This window comes from Cynocephalus volans, chromosome 7 (genome assembly GCF_027409185.1).
Source record: "Cynocephalus volans isolate mCynVol1 chromosome 7, mCynVol1.pri, whole genome shotgun sequence".
Classification (NCBI taxonomy): Eukaryota; Metazoa; Chordata; class Mammalia; order Dermoptera; family Cynocephalidae; genus Cynocephalus; species Cynocephalus volans.
The window spans coordinates 71,402,432-71,420,466 of NC_084466.1; the positions used below are offsets into that span (position 1 = coordinate 71,402,432).

At 37.4% G+C, this 18,035-nt stretch overlaps 1 protein-coding gene across 1 annotated transcript; it reads right to left on the reverse strand.

Moving 5' to 3' along the window:
* Positions 1-7,338: 7,338 nt before the first annotated feature.
* NHLRC3 (NHL repeat containing 3) lies at positions 7,339-17,801 on the reverse strand. The gene is made up of 7 exons (XM_063103335.1): positions 17,457-17,801; positions 16,886-17,038; positions 16,460-16,607; positions 13,960-14,160; positions 12,198-12,289; positions 8,732-8,844; positions 7,339-8,143 (listed from the first exon to the last, which is right to left on the reverse strand). The coding sequence occupies exons 1-7, from the start codon at positions 17,538-17,540 to the stop codon at positions 7,891-7,893; spliced, it is 1,044 nt and encodes a 347-aa protein (XP_062959405.1). The 5' UTR covers positions 17,541-17,801; the 3' UTR covers positions 7,339-7,890.
* Between the last annotated feature and the right edge of the window lie 234 nt (positions 17,802-18,035).

Genomic DNA, 18,035 nt, shown 5'->3' on the forward strand with positions numbered 1-18,035 from the left:
ACCAAATGTTGATGAGGATATAAAGAATCCTTGTGCACTGCTGGTGAGATTATAAAATGGTGCAGCTACTGTGGAAAACAGTATGGAGTTTCATTAAAAACTTAAAAATAGAATCACCATATAATTCAGCAATCCCATTTCTGGGTATACATGCTAAAGAATTAAAAGCAGGATCTGGAAGAGATATTTGTACACCCATGTTCATTGCAGTATCATATTCACAACAGCCAACAGATAGAATCAGCCCAGATGTCCACCAACACATGGATAAAGAAAATGTGGTATACACATACAGTGAAATATTATTCAGCCTTTAAAAATAAAGTCGTATTACATGCTACAAAATGGATGGACCTTGAGCATATTATGCTAAGTGAAATAACCCAGTCACAAAAGGAAGAATACCGTATGATTCCACTTATCTGAGATATCTAGAGTAGTCAAAATCAAGAAAACAGAAAGTACAATGGTGGTTGATAGGGACCGGGGGGGCGAGAGGAAGGGAAGTTGTTTGATGAGTACAGAGTTTCAATTCTTCAGTATGAAAAATTCTAAAGATCTGTTATACAACATGAGTAAAACAATTAAGGGTGTAAATTCTATCTATCTATCATCTATCTATCTATCTGTCTATCTATCTGTCTATCTATCTATCTATCTATCTATCTATCTATCTATCTATCTATCTATCTATCTAATTTTTTTAACCACAATTAAAAATTTAAAAAAAGGAAAAAAACCTCAAAGCCTGGCAGAAGGCATGTGCTAAAAAATGCCAAATAAGTAAAATTTCTCTCCCTCAAGGATGATAATGTGGCTTTACTATTAGGTGTAAGGAGTGGCCTCAGGCAACAACAAACTGTTTTGTAATTACTCTTAGGAATAAGGAGTACAGTATTATCATGGCAAAACGAAAATCACTGGGGGGAGGTGCAGATATTTTCTAAAGTTCAGATAAAAAATATTAAAAACCCATTCACAATTCAATTTGTTCAGTTATCTACATTTTTATAGCTAACTCAATCTGATAGTCTCATTCAGGGGGGTGTTACTCAAAATCAGAACTCCTTGTAAAAGTAAGTATAAGACACCACCTTCTCTTAAAGTTTTCTTGGTTAATATTGCCTCAGTAAGGAATAAGTAGGTAAAGATCTGTGTCATTTACACTCTGGCATAGTAATTCAGAAATTCATTTTGTTTCAGATCCAGAGATGACTTTTGTGAAGATTATTGGTCCATCCGGTCTGTTGCCATCCACTTTACACGGTGAAAACAGTCCCAATAGCTGCAACTCCAAATTTGTAAGCAGGGAGGTCATGCTGGATAATCCATGACCTCAAGGGGTTGGCAGGAGAAGGCAAATTACACAAAACAACAAGGATATCCAGTGAAAACAAGTTATTTGTCATTATTATGAAAACCTAGTAACCTGGTATGTTATCCAATATAGCAGCCAATAGCTACATACGACAATTTAAATTAAAATTAATTTAAAACATGGTAGGAAATTCAATTCATGAGACACACAAGCTATATTTCAAGTGCTCAATAACCACAAGAGCTAGGGGCTACCATACTGGATAGCAGAGAGATAGAACATTACCATCATAACTTCTACTTAATGGTGCTGAAGACTACGCATCCAATCAGTGGTGTGTGCTCCAAAATATGAATACTTATGATTTACTGAGTTACTGGTTTAAAGACCCAATCCCATTCTTTATCATCCTTAATTTTTCATCATATAAGAAAGTGAAAGTTTCTTTATGTTATATTAAATTTTGTTGAAGATATGCTGTTTTGTTTCACCTATAAGAATCACTGCAATGAAAACAGGAAAAAGTTTTTGCTTTCTAAAGAATAGCTCTATTTCCTTTTATCAGATGAGAATTACATATCTATATTTCCTCCTTTGTCACAGCTACAAGAAAACTCAACTAATGTTTAACTGCTGTATTACTAATCCAGGTTTTGAATACATTTACTTTGCTTGCCCCCATATTTCTGACATTACCCTATTTTAATGTACTCTAAGAATTTATCGTAAGAAAATTCAAATTCCTCTTAGAGATGGATAAAGCGTAATTAATAAATTCTACGTGAATAGAACTCTACTGCCCTCTTTGTTTCAAGAATAAAAGTCCCAAGCAAGACATTATGACCAAGTAAAGTTTTTTCCAATAAACATTAGAAAAAAATCTCTAATATTCATTACATCAACATATTTTCTACATCAATGTCAAAAGCCATTTTATTAAGTAATTATCTTAATAAAACTCCAAGAGATTAAGAAAGACTTAAATATGAAAATTCCCAAAACTTAATTATTAATTGGTGAAGTACTAACATTTCCATTAAAATTAGAAATAAGGATATACCCTATCAAAACTATCATTCAACACTGTTTTGAATAGTATAGCTAATGTAATAAAAAATTTTAAATCAAACAAACAGTACCAATATTGAAAGATGTATGGTTATCTTTATTTTCAGAGTGGTATACCTAGAAAATCCAAATGTCTACAACAGCTCATTAAAATTAGTAATAGTTTATTAAGTAGAATGACATATTCCTGGATGCAGAATCTTAACACCATATAAAATCCAGCCTTTCTAAATTAATGCAGTTGAATTCAATGAACTATTTCTTAGGAATGTTTTCACCTGCAAGAAAACATTCAACTAACAGTGGCTTAAGTTACAAAAACATTTAATTATTTTATATAAAAAAGTCTGGAGAAAGGAAATACAAGGCCAATACAGTCATCCCCCAATATCCTAAGAACCAAAACTCCTTTTATTTTTCTGCCTTCCTTAACAGTGTTAGTTTGGTACTTTATATTTCTGAGGTGGCTGTTGCAGCTCCAGGCATCCCATTCAAGTTCAAGGCAGAGAAGAAGGGGATAAGGCAAAGGTACTAGATAAACATGGTTTTTGTTTGTTTTGTAGTCTAAAAAGCAAATGCTTTTCCAGAAGTCTACAGTAGACTTTCATTTATATTGCATGGGCCAGAACCATGATGTATAGTTATCCCTAGATGCTAGGCTGGCAGAGGAAGCAAGTGCCTCGCTCTTCCAGTCTATGATGGAGGGATTACAATGGCCACTACCAAAAAAACAAAACATAAAATAACAAATGTTGATGAGGTCCTCAGCACCCTTAACCCTGGCTTGAATGCCTGGGGTACTTCCGGTGATGGTTGGGTTGGGTTGTAGCCAGGCTAGATGTGGATGTCTGGGGGGGCATAGCTGAGGCCCTTGGCCTACCTGCCCCCCCCCCCCCCCGCCTCCTGCCAGCTTGGGAGCCCAGGGGGCTTCTGGTTCTTCTAGGTTTTATAGATGTTCTTTGGTGGTGTTAAGACCTTTACTGGTTAATATCAGAATTTTCTCTCTGATCTGTGGGTATTTTGTTTTTCTTTGTTGTCTTGGATTAGTAGCTACCCCATCACTTAAACTCTGCACTGGAACAAATTTGTTGTCCTTTGCTTACTTCTAAAGTGGGGGAACTTCCTGCGGGAACCAGCACTTGAGCTGTGTGATTGAGCTAAATTGCTGCTTTGCTGATTCCCTGGGGAAGGCTTTTTGTGCAGCTCAGGTTTTAATTTTTGACCTTGTGAGCACTCCTGGCTTTTATGAGGTCCCATATATCTGGGTTGTGAGGAAACTCTGGTCTGGGCCTGAGTCTTCTCCACAAACTGCACCCCTGCAGTTCTATATTCCTGACCGGTCTCCACTGAGTTTGCCTGTGCTGACTGGAGGGCAGATCAGCTGTCTGTGTTGTACCCCAGTGCTCCCCCAGGAGGCCCATCTCCCTCAATCCCTGCACTCCAAACACTTCCCATGGTGCAGGCCATGTGCTGGTCCATTGTGTTGACTCATCAACCTCTAAGTGGCTCATTTTTTCCGTTGTCTGAGGCCCTTCACCCCTATGTGGTTCCATGGGAACCCCGTTAATGGTATTGCTGGCCTCGGGCCCACCAGGGCACTCTTCTCCCCTGCAGATTCATCACACAAGAAACGTCACACAAAGGGCACAGCTGTGGCTTTTGCCAGCTCTTGCTCCATGTGCTCACTAGGGCCAGTCTTGAAATGGCCAGGGCTCGAAATGGTCAGTGGTCTTTCCTTTCTCTCGTCATGGCTTCTCTCACCTTCATGAACTCTATAGATGTCTCATCCTCTTCACCTGAGCTCTAGTGGCCCTTGATTGGCAGGTGTTGTTTTTTAATAGTTGTATATTGGTTGGTTGTGGGAGAGGGTGACGCTGGGGACCATCTCTTCTGCCATCTTGATCGGAAGTCCCCAAGATGTGCTATTTTTCATTGCTCAAATTCTATTCAGTTCTTACATACAAAAGGAGTATCTACATGTCATGACATGTTTGGAGGATTAATTTACTCTATAAATGCATGGATTCTATGAATAGTTGCTCTGTGGAGAAATGATTTAGCCTGTTATAAATGACCCATTTTTCTTACTTGCAAAATAATCAGCAACCACAAGGCAAAATTCTTTAAAAAAACAAACAAAAAAAAAACTAGTAGGGAGAAAAACAGTAATTCCCTGCTAATACGAATACATTTTCTATTGTACTAAATTTACATATTCAGATTATAGTTTCACCTTTGTTTAAAATGAGTTATTAACTTCTTGCTGTTAGTCTGAATTATTGAAAAGGTTTATACTTTTCTTTTTAAACAGTGGGAAAATTTTCCAACAACCCTTGCAAAATGTGTCATCTACAAACAAATTTCCCCAAGATGTAAGCAAGCTGCAATAAAACAGAAAAAATTAAAAGTATGGTTGACTCTGCAGCTTCAATTTAAAAAAGTATAAAGAATGTCTATATGAGCCCACCATTGAGTTTAAGACATGCTTATCATTAAGAAGATCTCTACTGCCCTCTTTTGTATCAAGAATGTAACGCAAGTGCCAAAACAGGGTACCTAGAGGAAGTACTGAAAGAAAGGCAGTGGTTTAAGTAAGTTGTTTTTCCAACTTGGCAGCCAACTACTATGGCAGAGGACACTTGCCAACTAAATGCCTTCACACATTTCCTGTCTCATAAACTTTTGCTGAATGAATCAAGCTGATTTCTTCAGACTTTTTAGAAAAGTTTCTTTGATTACTGCTGAAAATATATAGCAGAGAATAAAGCAATTAAAAGTCACATAAATTTATAATTTTTTTTGTGATTCTGATTTATTTTGGTGAACCTAAGAAGCTCTGCATCCAAGTTTACTGTGACTGACAAATATTCCATTTTAAAGACTCAGTCTTTTAGCAGAGATAAGGTAAGATACCCATAGCCTTTGTTTGTTAATTTGGAACGTGTCTTCCCCTTCCCTACCGGAAGAACAGACCTAGAAAGTAGAGGCACAAAGAGGTTCAACTTTTAATGCAGAAATAGACAATTAGCTAGTTATTACTGTCAGTCACTTGCACACACCATCTCAAAGGAAGCCACGTGTTTAACTCCCAAGCAACCTGTAGCATTATTTACGCATGTCAGCTTACACTTTACACGTGTATGAAGATGGGGATATTCTCTCAGCATCAACCTGTGATCTCATGATTACTGAAATTCTTTACTGGAATAAGAAGTTACATACTGCTTTTGTGACAATAAAATCAAACTTTAATTGGGGAGCCAGATAATAATATAGCCTTTTCTTTACAAAGTTTTAATTTGTTTTTTAATAGACAACCCATTTCACATTCATTTAACCAATTAATTCAAAGGAAAAAAGTGAAATACAATGATTACATGTATGCTAATAAACACTTTTTGCAAGATACATAGAAACAATATTTTCAGCAAATTTTATAAGAATCTGTTATAAAACAAAGTTAAATAAAACATTTTAGAAGTGAGAAAATCAGTTTACCTAACCTATACTCCTTCCAAGAGGCGAGGCACTTGTTCTTCTTGTCCTGGCTTAAAAACAAACTAACAAAACCTCAAATTTCTTTCTTTCATCTGAATCAGTTGACTATTTAGTTAAACTGCATAAAGTCCACAAAAATATATTTTCATAAAAGACATAAACACAAAATGAAGGCAAACCTGGCTGCTGGTATCAGGCAAACAGTACATTTAGAAGGAGCTTTGTTAATAAAATACCTCAAATGCACCTGTGGCTACAGACTTCAAAGAGCACTTCTGCACTGTTGCACCCTGATCCTCACAGCATTCGTGGGGGAAACACAACGATGATCTACCTTCCTGAAGAGAAAACTGAGGAGACTTAGTCAATATCACATAGTCTCATCAGTGGCACACACACATTTATCAGTGGCCTTGGGATATGGGATAGGGTTTCTTGTTGGTAGACTTACCTTCCTAACTGTTTTTTTTTTTTTTTTTTTTTTGTCTTTTTCGTGACCGGCACTCAGCCAGTGAGTGCACCGCCCATTCCTATATAGGATCCGAACCCGCGGCGGGAGCGTCGCCGTGCTCCCAGCGCCGCACTCTCCCGAGTGCGCCGCAGGCTCGGCCCTTCCTAACTGTTTTAAGACAACTATCCAAGCATCAAAACAAGTGTGAGCTCCTTCAGGTCTGGAAAACAGACTTCAGCCTTAATGGGTGATAAGCAAAGTCAGCTCAAGATTTCTCCTGTGCTACAAATTTACAATAAAATGCTAGGATGACGAGGGCAGCTGATGCGACAAAGGGGAAAGAATGATTTGAAAGATCATAATATGGCAAGCTTCCACCAAAACCTAGAATAAACTAGACCAAATGGAAGAAAAACAGTCTTAATTGGGAAGCCAATATTAAGACCAATGTGGGGAAAAAAGAGATGTAGAAACAGAAAAGCAGGAAATTATTCATCTTAATAGCTCAAAGTGTTTGGCACATTCCCATGTAAATAATTCTGACACTTCTTTGAGGTAGACAAATGTTAGGAATGAACTGAGTTCATGTTAAAGAAAATAGAAAGAAAAGAAAAGAAAAGGAAGCATTGAGGAGAAGCCCTATTTTTAATGCTTCATTTAAAAAACATTCTAGTTATTTGTAAACATCCCTTTCAGTAATGTACTTAGACACCAGTCATTTTATTCCTACATTTAAAGGTTGATATTAATTACCTTATGGCTAAAAAACCAAAGCCAAGTTGGGTTGTTAAAGAAGCCTAAAAGTTTACCAAAGTTCACAGCAAGTTGATAACTTTTTATAACTTTTTTCTTCCACCTGGACCACTTGTTTTCTCCTCCTTGGTAAGCTCGTCCTCGGTTTTCAAGTCCAAGCTCGAAATGATTTCCCCTGCAAAGTCTCCATGAATCCCTCAGCCAGATGTAGTGCTCCTCCTCCCAAAAGTCCCACCCCACCCACGCACTGCTGCCACTGTGCTGTGACTGCCAACTTGTCTCCCCACTGGGCTGTATGCTGCTCAAAAGGCAGACAATCCTGCTTCCTCATATTGAGTCCTCAGGACCTAACACTCTGTGGGTCCTCAAGTTAATCAATTGCCCATCTCATTCACAATCTCTCAAGCATTTCATTTTATGTAAGTCGAACAAACTAGAGGTTTGTAGTCTTTCCCATGAAATTCAATGAGTTACTCTGTGCACTCATTTTTATTCCCATTTTTAACCCAGAGAATTCATCTACCAGGACAAATGACCAGATAACAACCTTAGTTCCTCTTTCTGACCCCATTTTTTAAATTACATTTCTTTCATTAAAATATTCCTATGCACTTATAAGTAAAACTAAGTATGAAGAATGACAACAAAACATATGATTCTTAATGACATAAAAACAAATCTTTCTGATTCTATATCAGGTAAACATAAACAAATCTTGGACATTATTGAACATCATTTTAAGCACTAACAATCAGTTTGAGAATCTGAACTGCCACTTGAAATATCTCCAGGAAAAGAAAGATTATGAAACAAATGAAGGAATACAGTTATTCAGAGGGACATATTTTTGTACTTGTTTTGCTCCAATTTCTGCTACATAGATTGCTCCAGTCTTTCTATCGACCTCTAAGAGATGTGGCAAAACTTGATTTGCTAGTTGGATTGTGCTGGTCACAGAACAGTCGCCAATGCCTCCTACTGGGGGTGCTGCCACAACAGAGAGCCTGCTAAGATTCAGCTGGGCTACAATCAAGTACTTCCCATCAGGAGTAAATCTAAAGAGAAAAACATTTTAAATAATAAATTTGTGTAGAATAAATATAAATGTTTATTTTTCAACATTTTAATCTCCTACAGTACTAAACAGGAGGAAGCACCTACCTACTTGATTCTTTTGAAAAGAATTTAAATTTGATCTAACTCTGTTTATGAAGGAGTAAGAGGTCTGTGATGGTAGACACAAAGATTAGCTTAAATTTAAAAAAAAAATCAGTATTATAGTTCGACACAAAATAAAACTAATGGAGAATGGTGTTAGGCTTGATCTCAAAATACAGACTCAGATTTTGATTTTCATCCTGTATTTAAAAATTTACCAAATGTATCTCCAGGGTAAAGGCTGTAGGATAGATCAGGTATATATTATCTCTGATATTGGGTTTCCACAGAGCACTGGAAATTTAAGTTTGACTTTATCTGGGATTTGAAAATTTCAGTTTTCTAATTTCTCTGTACACTTGCTTCTATTTCTCCTGTTCTTAAAATTAACAGGAAGTATTTTCAACTTTCAGCTAGATATTCAGAGGAAGTAAGTAACATAAAGTGATTGAAACAAGCATTTTAAAATAAAAAGAAACAATTACCTGACTGAAGAAGGTCCTTCTTCTGTGAAACAACTAGTCCATTCTCCTAACCACTCCCCAGTGTCTTTATCGAATACTTGGATTCTTTTATTTCCCCGGTCAGCAACCCACACCTGAGAAACCAAAAAATGTTAATTGAAAAAGATACACAACATGAAAAGAAAGAAGGGGAGAGAACGAATGTTTATTTTCACTAGTTTCATACACATCATCTCACTTAGTACTTAGAGGAACCCAAAGAAGAAAGCATTATAAGCCTCATTTTCAGACAGGGAAAAACTAAAGTTCAGAAAGGTTAAACGCCTTGTCTCAAGTGAGCTTACAAGTGTGATAGCCGCAATCTAAATGGCCATCTGTCTTAACCCAAAACCTATAATGCTCTACTGTACTAAACATTGAATAACTAAAAAAGTGTAGTACTCCACTGTAATGCAGAGGATTAGTAGATACCAAAAAGTGACAACATTCATTCAGTCCTCTAACAAGCATTGACTCTCAGTAATTACTGCCAGGTTATCAGTTCCTGCGCCAGGCAACAAGACAAAAAGAACCAGTCTTACTTCTCAGAGTTCAGGATAGCAGGAAGTGAGGTATTCGTTCATACTGTAATATCATTAAACTGATACCTGCTATTACCAAGGTACATCCAAAGTGCTGAACCACTTAAAGAGGAAGTTTGGGAGGTCTTAGTAACACATAAAGAATAATAATAGGTTTAATTTATGCTTGTTATAGGCTGTAATGTGTTATTAAGGAACTATTATAAAACTGGAAGTTAGTTTCATTCTAAATGACATTTCACGTATTGTATGTATGCAACTTATGGCAAACAAAAAGTGAGATGGTTTTTGATGACATGTGGCTAGGGCTGCAGAGAGGTATGAAAGAATGGACTGGAGGGGAGGGCCAACCCCGATGACCTAATCTCCCTGCTTCCGGTCCTTTGGATTTCTTGGGTCTGTAGATTCAGGGACTATTTTTAAGAATAATCCTTTCCTCTGGGTATATTCCTGTTTGCCAATGTTCATTGCAGTACTATTTACAATAGCTAAGAGTTGGAAACAGCCCAAATGTCCATCATCAGATGAGTGGATACGGAAAATGTGGTATATCTACACAATGGAATACAACTCTGCTATAAAAAGAATGAAATACTGCCATTTGCAACAACATGGATGGACCTAGAGAGAATTATATTAAGTGAAACGAGTCAGGCACAGAAAGAGAAATATCACATTTTCTCACTTATTTGTGGGAGCTAAAAATAAATAAATACATACACAAATAACCTGGGGGGGGGGGGGGGGAAGAAGACACAACAATTACAATTCCTTGAAGTTGATATGACAAGTGAACAGATATGAGGTTGTAGGGAGGGAGGGAGAAGAGGGAGGAAGGAGGGAGGTTTTGGTAATGGGCCACAATAATCAACGGGAGGGAGGGAGGGAGGGAGGGAGGAAGACAGGAAGATAGACAGAAAGAAAGAAAGAAAAAGAAAGAAAGAAAGAAAGAAAGAAAGAAAGAAAGAAAGAAAGAAAGAAAGAAAGAAAGAAAGAAAGAATAATCCTAACTATACTCATATATTTGTAAATGTGTGCGAATTTTAGTGGCCACTGAATTCATCTTCAAGCAGAAACAAATGAAGACTCATTATACCATTTTAGAGAGGTTGCTGATGCCTAAATAAGTTAATTTCTCAAGGTCTTTTCCTGATCTATGATTCTTTACTGAGGGCTGATTTCCTTAAAGATTAGGGGATCAGTTTCTCAGACAAATGACCAAGGAGGAAATATAGTTTAGACTCTAGGATTAAAGAATATGTTAGATTGTTAACATTATCTTCCCTATTCAACACTTAAAAATTTTTGATTATGGGAAATCCTGTTTAAGAAACAAAAACAACAAGTCTTTAATTGTGAAACTAATTAACTTTTTATACTCATATAAGGTGTGGTGATGATTAAATGAGTTAATCATGTAAAATGTTCACAACAGTACTGCTGTTGTTATTAAAAAACAAGTATGTATAAATTAACATTCTCATTTTTCATCACTCAGTAATGCCAGAGTATCCCCATCAAATGATCTCCAAGGCCTCTTAGAAGGACATTCCTCACCATGGTAAATTTACTTGGGTCTAGGTCTCATAGGCTCTGAAATCGTTTTCTTAGCCCAGAAGAGGAGTAATTAACCAAGCTCAGGAGAGAATTTGTAAAACCAGAATTCCAATTTCTAGTTCCCAATTTACATACGAGTTCTCACATGATCAGTTAATTTCTTATGGTGGAAAGAAAGATTTAATGATCAAAACATTCTCACTTTGTCAACATAGGAAGCCAAACCATAATTAGAAGGTTGCTTGCCGAGCAAAGAATCAGAAGTGGAAATGGCTTAAATGTTTAACAGCATGAAGGCAGGTAACCTTATGTATACATTGTACATCAAGACATTCAGTCATTTAACAAATATGTATAAAATGACTACTAAGTGCTAAGCACTAAGACATAAAGCAAAAGAGATTCAGTATGTGCCCTCATACAGCCTATAATCTATTAGGGGAGACAGATAAATGATTATAATACTGCATGATAGTTACAATACTGGAGCAGTACAGGCTACTGCAGAAAAACATATGAGAAACTAATACAAAAAATTTTGGTGGGGGTTTGGTTGTTTGAAAGGTAACCTCAAAGAAGTGATACCTATGTTTAAAAGGTGAATAAAGGGCCCACTCCGTGACTCACTCGGGAGAGTGCGGCGCTGGTAGCACCGAGGCCGCGGGTTCGGATCCTATATAGGGATGGCTGGTGCGCTCACTGGCTGAGTGTGGTGCAGACGACACCATGCCGAGGGTTGCGATCCCCTTACTGGTTTAAAAAAAAAAAAAAAGGTGAGTAAAAGCAAAAGAGGTGATAGTGGATGTGTGAAAGAGAGAAAATGATTGAAATTTGTTGGTTAAGGCTTTCTGTTCCCCAAACAGAGTAGAGGTAGTTAGAATGAGAATTTGCTTAGGTGGCTCTCTTTTTCAAGTTTCAAGGTTAACCTTTCCAACCTTTCCCTTTGATCAACACATTTTTTTCTAGAGGATTGAAAATATATTCAAACACTTATAGTAGAGCTATCCAAGGAGGAGAGCAACTTTTTTTTTTTCCAGGTAACTTGAATTATGTTTGGATCCATTATTGGTTCCTTGTATCCTTTAAACGATATAGAAAATCTATTTTGCTTATTTCTAAATATTTAAGAAACCCTCTCACTATAGGCCCAAACATTTGTAAGAGAATGTATGTATACCCAGCTCCAGAGTAACTGCCCAGACAAACCCACTAATACACATACATATCCACATGACCAGACACACACATGCACACCATGATCTATCTATATATGCCCATACACACCTAGATACATGTAAGCACACACATTCAGACACTCAGTCCCAGATAAAATGACACTGTATTTTTACCCGACCAGTTGGATCAACTGTAACACTGTGAGGTATGCTGAACTCAGTAGGCCTTGTACCATTTTCTCCATGCAGCCAAAGGATCATGAAATCTATAAACAGTAAATATATATGGTCAGAGTAACACATAGAATGTCTTATGCATTTGCATGTTATATTTTGTGATAAAAGTTGCAAAAAACTATTTGATCATACCCCCAGTTGACTTGACTATGCTTTCCTGGCTTCCTGTCTATACACCCATTTGCTTATTTCTTATGCTTTACAAAAAAACTGCCTGAAGCAATTAATGTACTTCTTTATTTATTACCTCCACTTGAATTTCTCATGATTGCTTCAAAATCATTGTTTAGGGTTCATGTCATCCTGACCATAAAATCTGTTCCCCTTCCCAACTTATCTGTTGTTTGCTATTATTACTCGCTGAGCTTTAAAATTCATATTATGTTTTTATAGTCTGTCTCCTTTATTACCCACTGTACTGCATTGAACTATATGGTCCTCCAAAAGATACATCCAAATCCTAATCTCAAATACCCATGAATATGACCTTATTTGGAAATACAGTCTTTGAGGTATAGTTAAGTTAGGGATCTTGAGATGAGGTCATCTGGGATTTAAGGTGAGCCCTAAATCCTTATGAGAGAAAGAAGAGAATGATTTGAGACACAAAGTCTCACAAAGGAGCCATGTGAAGATGGAGGCAGAAATTGGAGTTATGTTGCTACAAGCCAAGGGATGCCAGAGGCACCAGAAGCTAGAAGATGGAAGGAAGAATTTTCCTTTCCTAAAGCCTTTAGAAAAAGTATGGCCTATCCTACAGATTTCAGACTTCTGGATTCCAAAACTGTGAGAATAAATTTCTGTTGTTTAAAGCCACCTAGTTTGTGACTATTTGTTATGGCAGTCACAGGAAGCTAATATACCCATATTCAATCTGTCTACCAAATTTGGTTGTTTCTTTCTTTTACAGAATATTTTGGATTCTTGTTTTATCCCCACCCTACCTCCCTTTAACTGTTACCAACCAAATTCAGTTCCTAAGTGATAAACTGACTACATAGTCTCCAAATGACAGAGCTCGCTCAAAATATAATCTGATACAGCATTGTGTCTTGTAAAGACTCTGCTTCTGTAACATCACTTTCCTAGTAAAAAACCTTAAAGATTCTTCATAGGCAAAAATACAGTTTCAAAAATCCTCAGATAAGTTTTCAAGGACATCTCAAATCTTATTTTCCACTGTTCAAAACTGCACTTTCAGCAATTCTTCTGCTAGTGACCACCTGTAGACCTGGTAAGATAAAACCTCCATGAATTCTCCACCCACTCTTCTTGTCTTCTCACCAAAACCAGTTTAGTTCAAGAACTACTTCCTTCATGTAATCTTATTTCTCCAGTCAACTTAGTTTCTCCTTCTTCTGATTCCTATTTTACTTTAACAATCAGTACCATAGATCAAATTTAATTGTTTCATATGTAACAGATTTGCATCTATTAATACTACTGAGGAAACAGAGCAGGGCACCCAACAAACCACCTGCTGATTAATCAGCTTGCAGGATACCTGACACTGGGATTCCAGGTTCCTGAATTTTCCATTCTTAATTGAATGGATACCCACTCACCTCTTAAGCCCACTGTAAATTCACATACTATCTCCAGTTCCTTTTGCAGGAAACTCCTAGCCTTTGGTGAAGAATAAGCAGGCCTGTCATCAGAGTGATTTATTGTTAAATAAATTGTAAATTGTCCCATTTACCTTGGGAAAGTTTGATCAATCTGTTATTCAATCCTCCATCTCCATCCACAATGTAAATTTCTCCTGTGTCCTCTACATATAATTCTGCGGGGTTATCAAACTGCAGGGGATTCAAACCAATGCCTTTTTTGCCTGGGGTACCCAAGACTTGAACAAGATCACCAAAGGAATTGTATTTTTTAACAGTATGACCGAAGGATCCTGTAAAGATAGACATACACATTTCACAAATAAAGCCAAAGTACAAAATTCACATTTTTCAAATAAGCTGAGAGTAAAAACTTGATAGAACAGTTAGAAAAGGTTGATGGGCTTAGATAATTAAATGTTATAATTGATAAGCAATAGAAGTTCTTCATAAGTTACAGTCAAATTTGTTTATGAATTAAAATCTCAACTATTCCAAAATAAATTGATTGATTCTAAACTCAAATAAATAAAACCAAACAAAAAAATTTACTCATTGTACAGAAAGCTCATGATGTTAAATTACTGGTGCACCATGTTCTATTTAATCTCATGATCTTGAACAAGCATTTCTTGTAAAAGAAAAACAAGAAGGAACTGTGAAAGGAACAACCTATATTTAAAACTGTTATTTCAATCATTTACATACAGACAAATTTCAGTAGGTCAACAAAAAAGGTCTTCATAACACAGTTTTTTTTTTTTTTTTGACTGGTAAGGGGATTGCAACCTTCGGCACGGTGTGGTCCTCACCATGCTCAGCCAGTGAGTGCACCGGCCATCCCTATATAAGATCCGAACCCAAGGCCTCGGTGCTACCAGCGCCGCACTCTCCCGAGTGAGCCATGGGGCTGGCCCCATAATACAGGATTTTTAAAACTACTTTCTCCTAGTAGAAACAAATCCAATTCAATCCATTAATTTCGCTTTCCTAAGAAGGAAATAATCTCTCCAAATCACTAGTATCTTACTGTCTCACTTATGCTAAAATTTCTTTAAGTTAAAATGATCTTGCAAAAAAAGCATAAAATATAACATCAATAAGGGAAAATCATACAGCTTAACAGAAATCAACTTGAAGGCACATAAAACCAAACTATTGAAAGGTGTTCAAAAGACAAAGTGGATACACTGAGCTTACCAGAAATAAAATGAATCAGCTTCCATTACAATTCTATCTTGAAAAATGTATTTATTATTATACTTGATTTGGACACGAGCTAAAGTTTATAGCAATAAGAGAATACGCAAATCTCATTTCTAAAGAAACGAAGAAAGGGACAAAATATCAGTAAATAATGTTTTGTTAAAAAATGGCTGATTTTTGCCATATTTTCATTAGAGGAAATGTATACCTTCTAAAAATGGGAAGGAACATAAAAACTGTCTTTAGATCTGTGGGTTGGAAAACAAGCTATAATGGAAAGAATGAAGAGATCATCTGTGTTCTTTTTGTTTCTGGGAATCAGTGAAGTCAATAGAAAATGGATCGCATAAATGAATAGAACTAATAGTAAAGGTCATTAATGGAGAATCCTGGGGGAAAAAAGTGACAATAGTCAAATCTTATTAGAATGATTACATGTTTTCGTTTAACCAGATCTTACATCTAAAACATAGCTTGAAATAAATGAGTCATCAGCTAAGGCCCAGAAATCTTTTGGGTTCTGAGAACAGATGTGGTAATGGCACTACATATAAAAACTGAGACTTCATTAATTCCAAAACATGGTATCTGAATTAGACAGAATTGGGGCAACAGGATTTCCTTTAAATCAAGAACATCACTGAGCCAAAGAATACTAGAAATACAAGGGTACTTCACGCAGCAATAGAATTAAAAGACAACACAAATGTCTCCACGAACTTTTTGAAGAACGCTTGTATTGTCTTAATCCTCCCATTTCTCCCTCAGTTCCTAAGGTGATGCCAGGCTGTCTCTGGTACTGTCTCATCTTAAGCCACAAGCAGATAAACTGCTTTCTTGGGAAACTTTCTCTATAGCTGTAAATTAAATTGTGCTTACTTCATTTTTCAGCATTTTCTACTAAAAATATTTGAAGGAGGGAAGATTGAAGACATACTTCAGTCAGTAGAACTTCAAAAACGTTAAAACCAGCTTCTGCAAATCTTTGCACCTTTGGGCAACAATGCAGTTATGGTTTCTTAGCACAATCTCTTTTCACAGAGAACCAGTAAAGGAAAACGAGAGTCAAGGATTCCATTCATTTGCTTTCAGAGACTGCCATTTTATCTGGCTTCGCAAGAGTATTAGTTATTTAATCTGAGAAGAGCAATTGATGCTTTAAGGAGAAAACATCCTTTTGACAAGTTCAAGGAATAAGAGCCTCCTTGTAAAATGTCTTGATTCTGCAGAAGTACTATATAAAGATTTTTAGAAACAAGTAATTTCACGAATCATTAAAGAAATTATGATCAGATTTGATAACTCTGATTTTAGACGGTACAAGCAAGAACATGGGCAAAGATGTGATTTCTAGCAAGATAATTTAATAGATATTACTACACATACCACTTCCTACATCCGTGATCCAGACGGATTGCTCATGTAGTGTACTGGCTGCAAATATACCATGAGGTGTATCAACTGTATAATTCCAGGCTCGTAGAAAATATCCATCCTCTGTGAACACTAATACCTTTGGGATGTTATCCCCTCTCTGAAGGTATACAAAGATAACTGCTTAGATAAGTTCAGTTTTAAGGAAAGGTAATCTTTGGCAAAGAGAAACAAAAATTAAAGGTTAACGTTTGAAAACCAACTTTAAAACCTAACAGTATTAACATCTATCTCATTCAAAACAAAATACTTGAAACCAACTCAAAAATAAATTGCACAATTAGCATAACAAATGCATATGGTTAGTTATTACAGTAAAACAGATTGTTGTTTCCTTGGTGTTCATAATTTTTTTTTTTAAATCCCAATTTTACTTACTTGGACTATGTAAACCAATCCATTGAGTGAGTCAACTGCAACACCAAATGTTGCTCCAGTAAAATATTCTGAATGCTTAGGCCAACCCAAATCCAGCCGGTAAAAAAGTTTTTCAGTTCTCCAGGAAATTTGAGAAGCAAATTTCCTTAAAACCTTAAATAAAATCAGAAGGTTAAGATTGAGTTTACCCTCTAGGTAAGGGGGAAAAAGGGGGGGTAGGTGGGTGGGTGGGGGGAGGGTTGGGGAGAGTTATTCTAAGCATGTCTTGACAACCAGAAGTTTGCTGAACTGAAATGATTCCAAAGAAATAGGCTAAAGACCAAAATTATATGAAGTTGTAGTAGGAACTGCGGAAGACGAGAAAATAAGGAAAAAGGCGATGTACCGTATACAAAGTTTTTAAGACTATGAGAGCAAGGCAACACCTCGGAGGTTCAGTCCCACCCAGGTGCTTTGAGACGAGCTAGTGAGGGGGCCAGGGGTCGCCACCTTCATTCCCATGACCGCTGCGTCTCCTCCCAGCCCTGCCACCCATACACCCACCAGTCATTATCCTCACTACTCAACTCACTGGAGTGCCACAAAACCGCAAATGCAAAACCAGAAATGCAAGAAAGAAGACGGCACCGGCCGCGCAGACCCAGAATCTCGCCATGACCAGACGGGAAGCCGGCCGAGGGAGGAGGAGGGTCTGCGGGTGGCTGCGGGCAGCCTGACAGCCTCACGCCTGGGAGGTTCGGGTTCCCGGGCCGAAGTACCGATCTCCAATCCCCCTCCCTGGAGGCGCTGGCTTTGAGAACGCAAAGGAGCAGAGAGCAGGACGAAAGAAAATAAAAAAGGACCAGTTCCGCATTCCCCGGGTGCGCCCCCTCATCAGGCGCCTCGAGCTGACCCTGTGACCACCTTCCGCTCCCCTCGAGGCGGTGGACAACGCGGACTTTCTCGGGCCACCAAAATAGGGGCGCCCGTAGATATGCCTTATCATCTCGCCGTTCATTCTTTTAAATTCTGGTTCAACAACCAAAAAATAGAACACGGAAACACGAGGCCTAAGCGAGGGTGACATTTATAAAATGACTGCCGGACTCTGGGAGAGATTTCAGCTACATCCGATTCCGTGGCATACAGGCGCCCGCTATGGACGCCTACG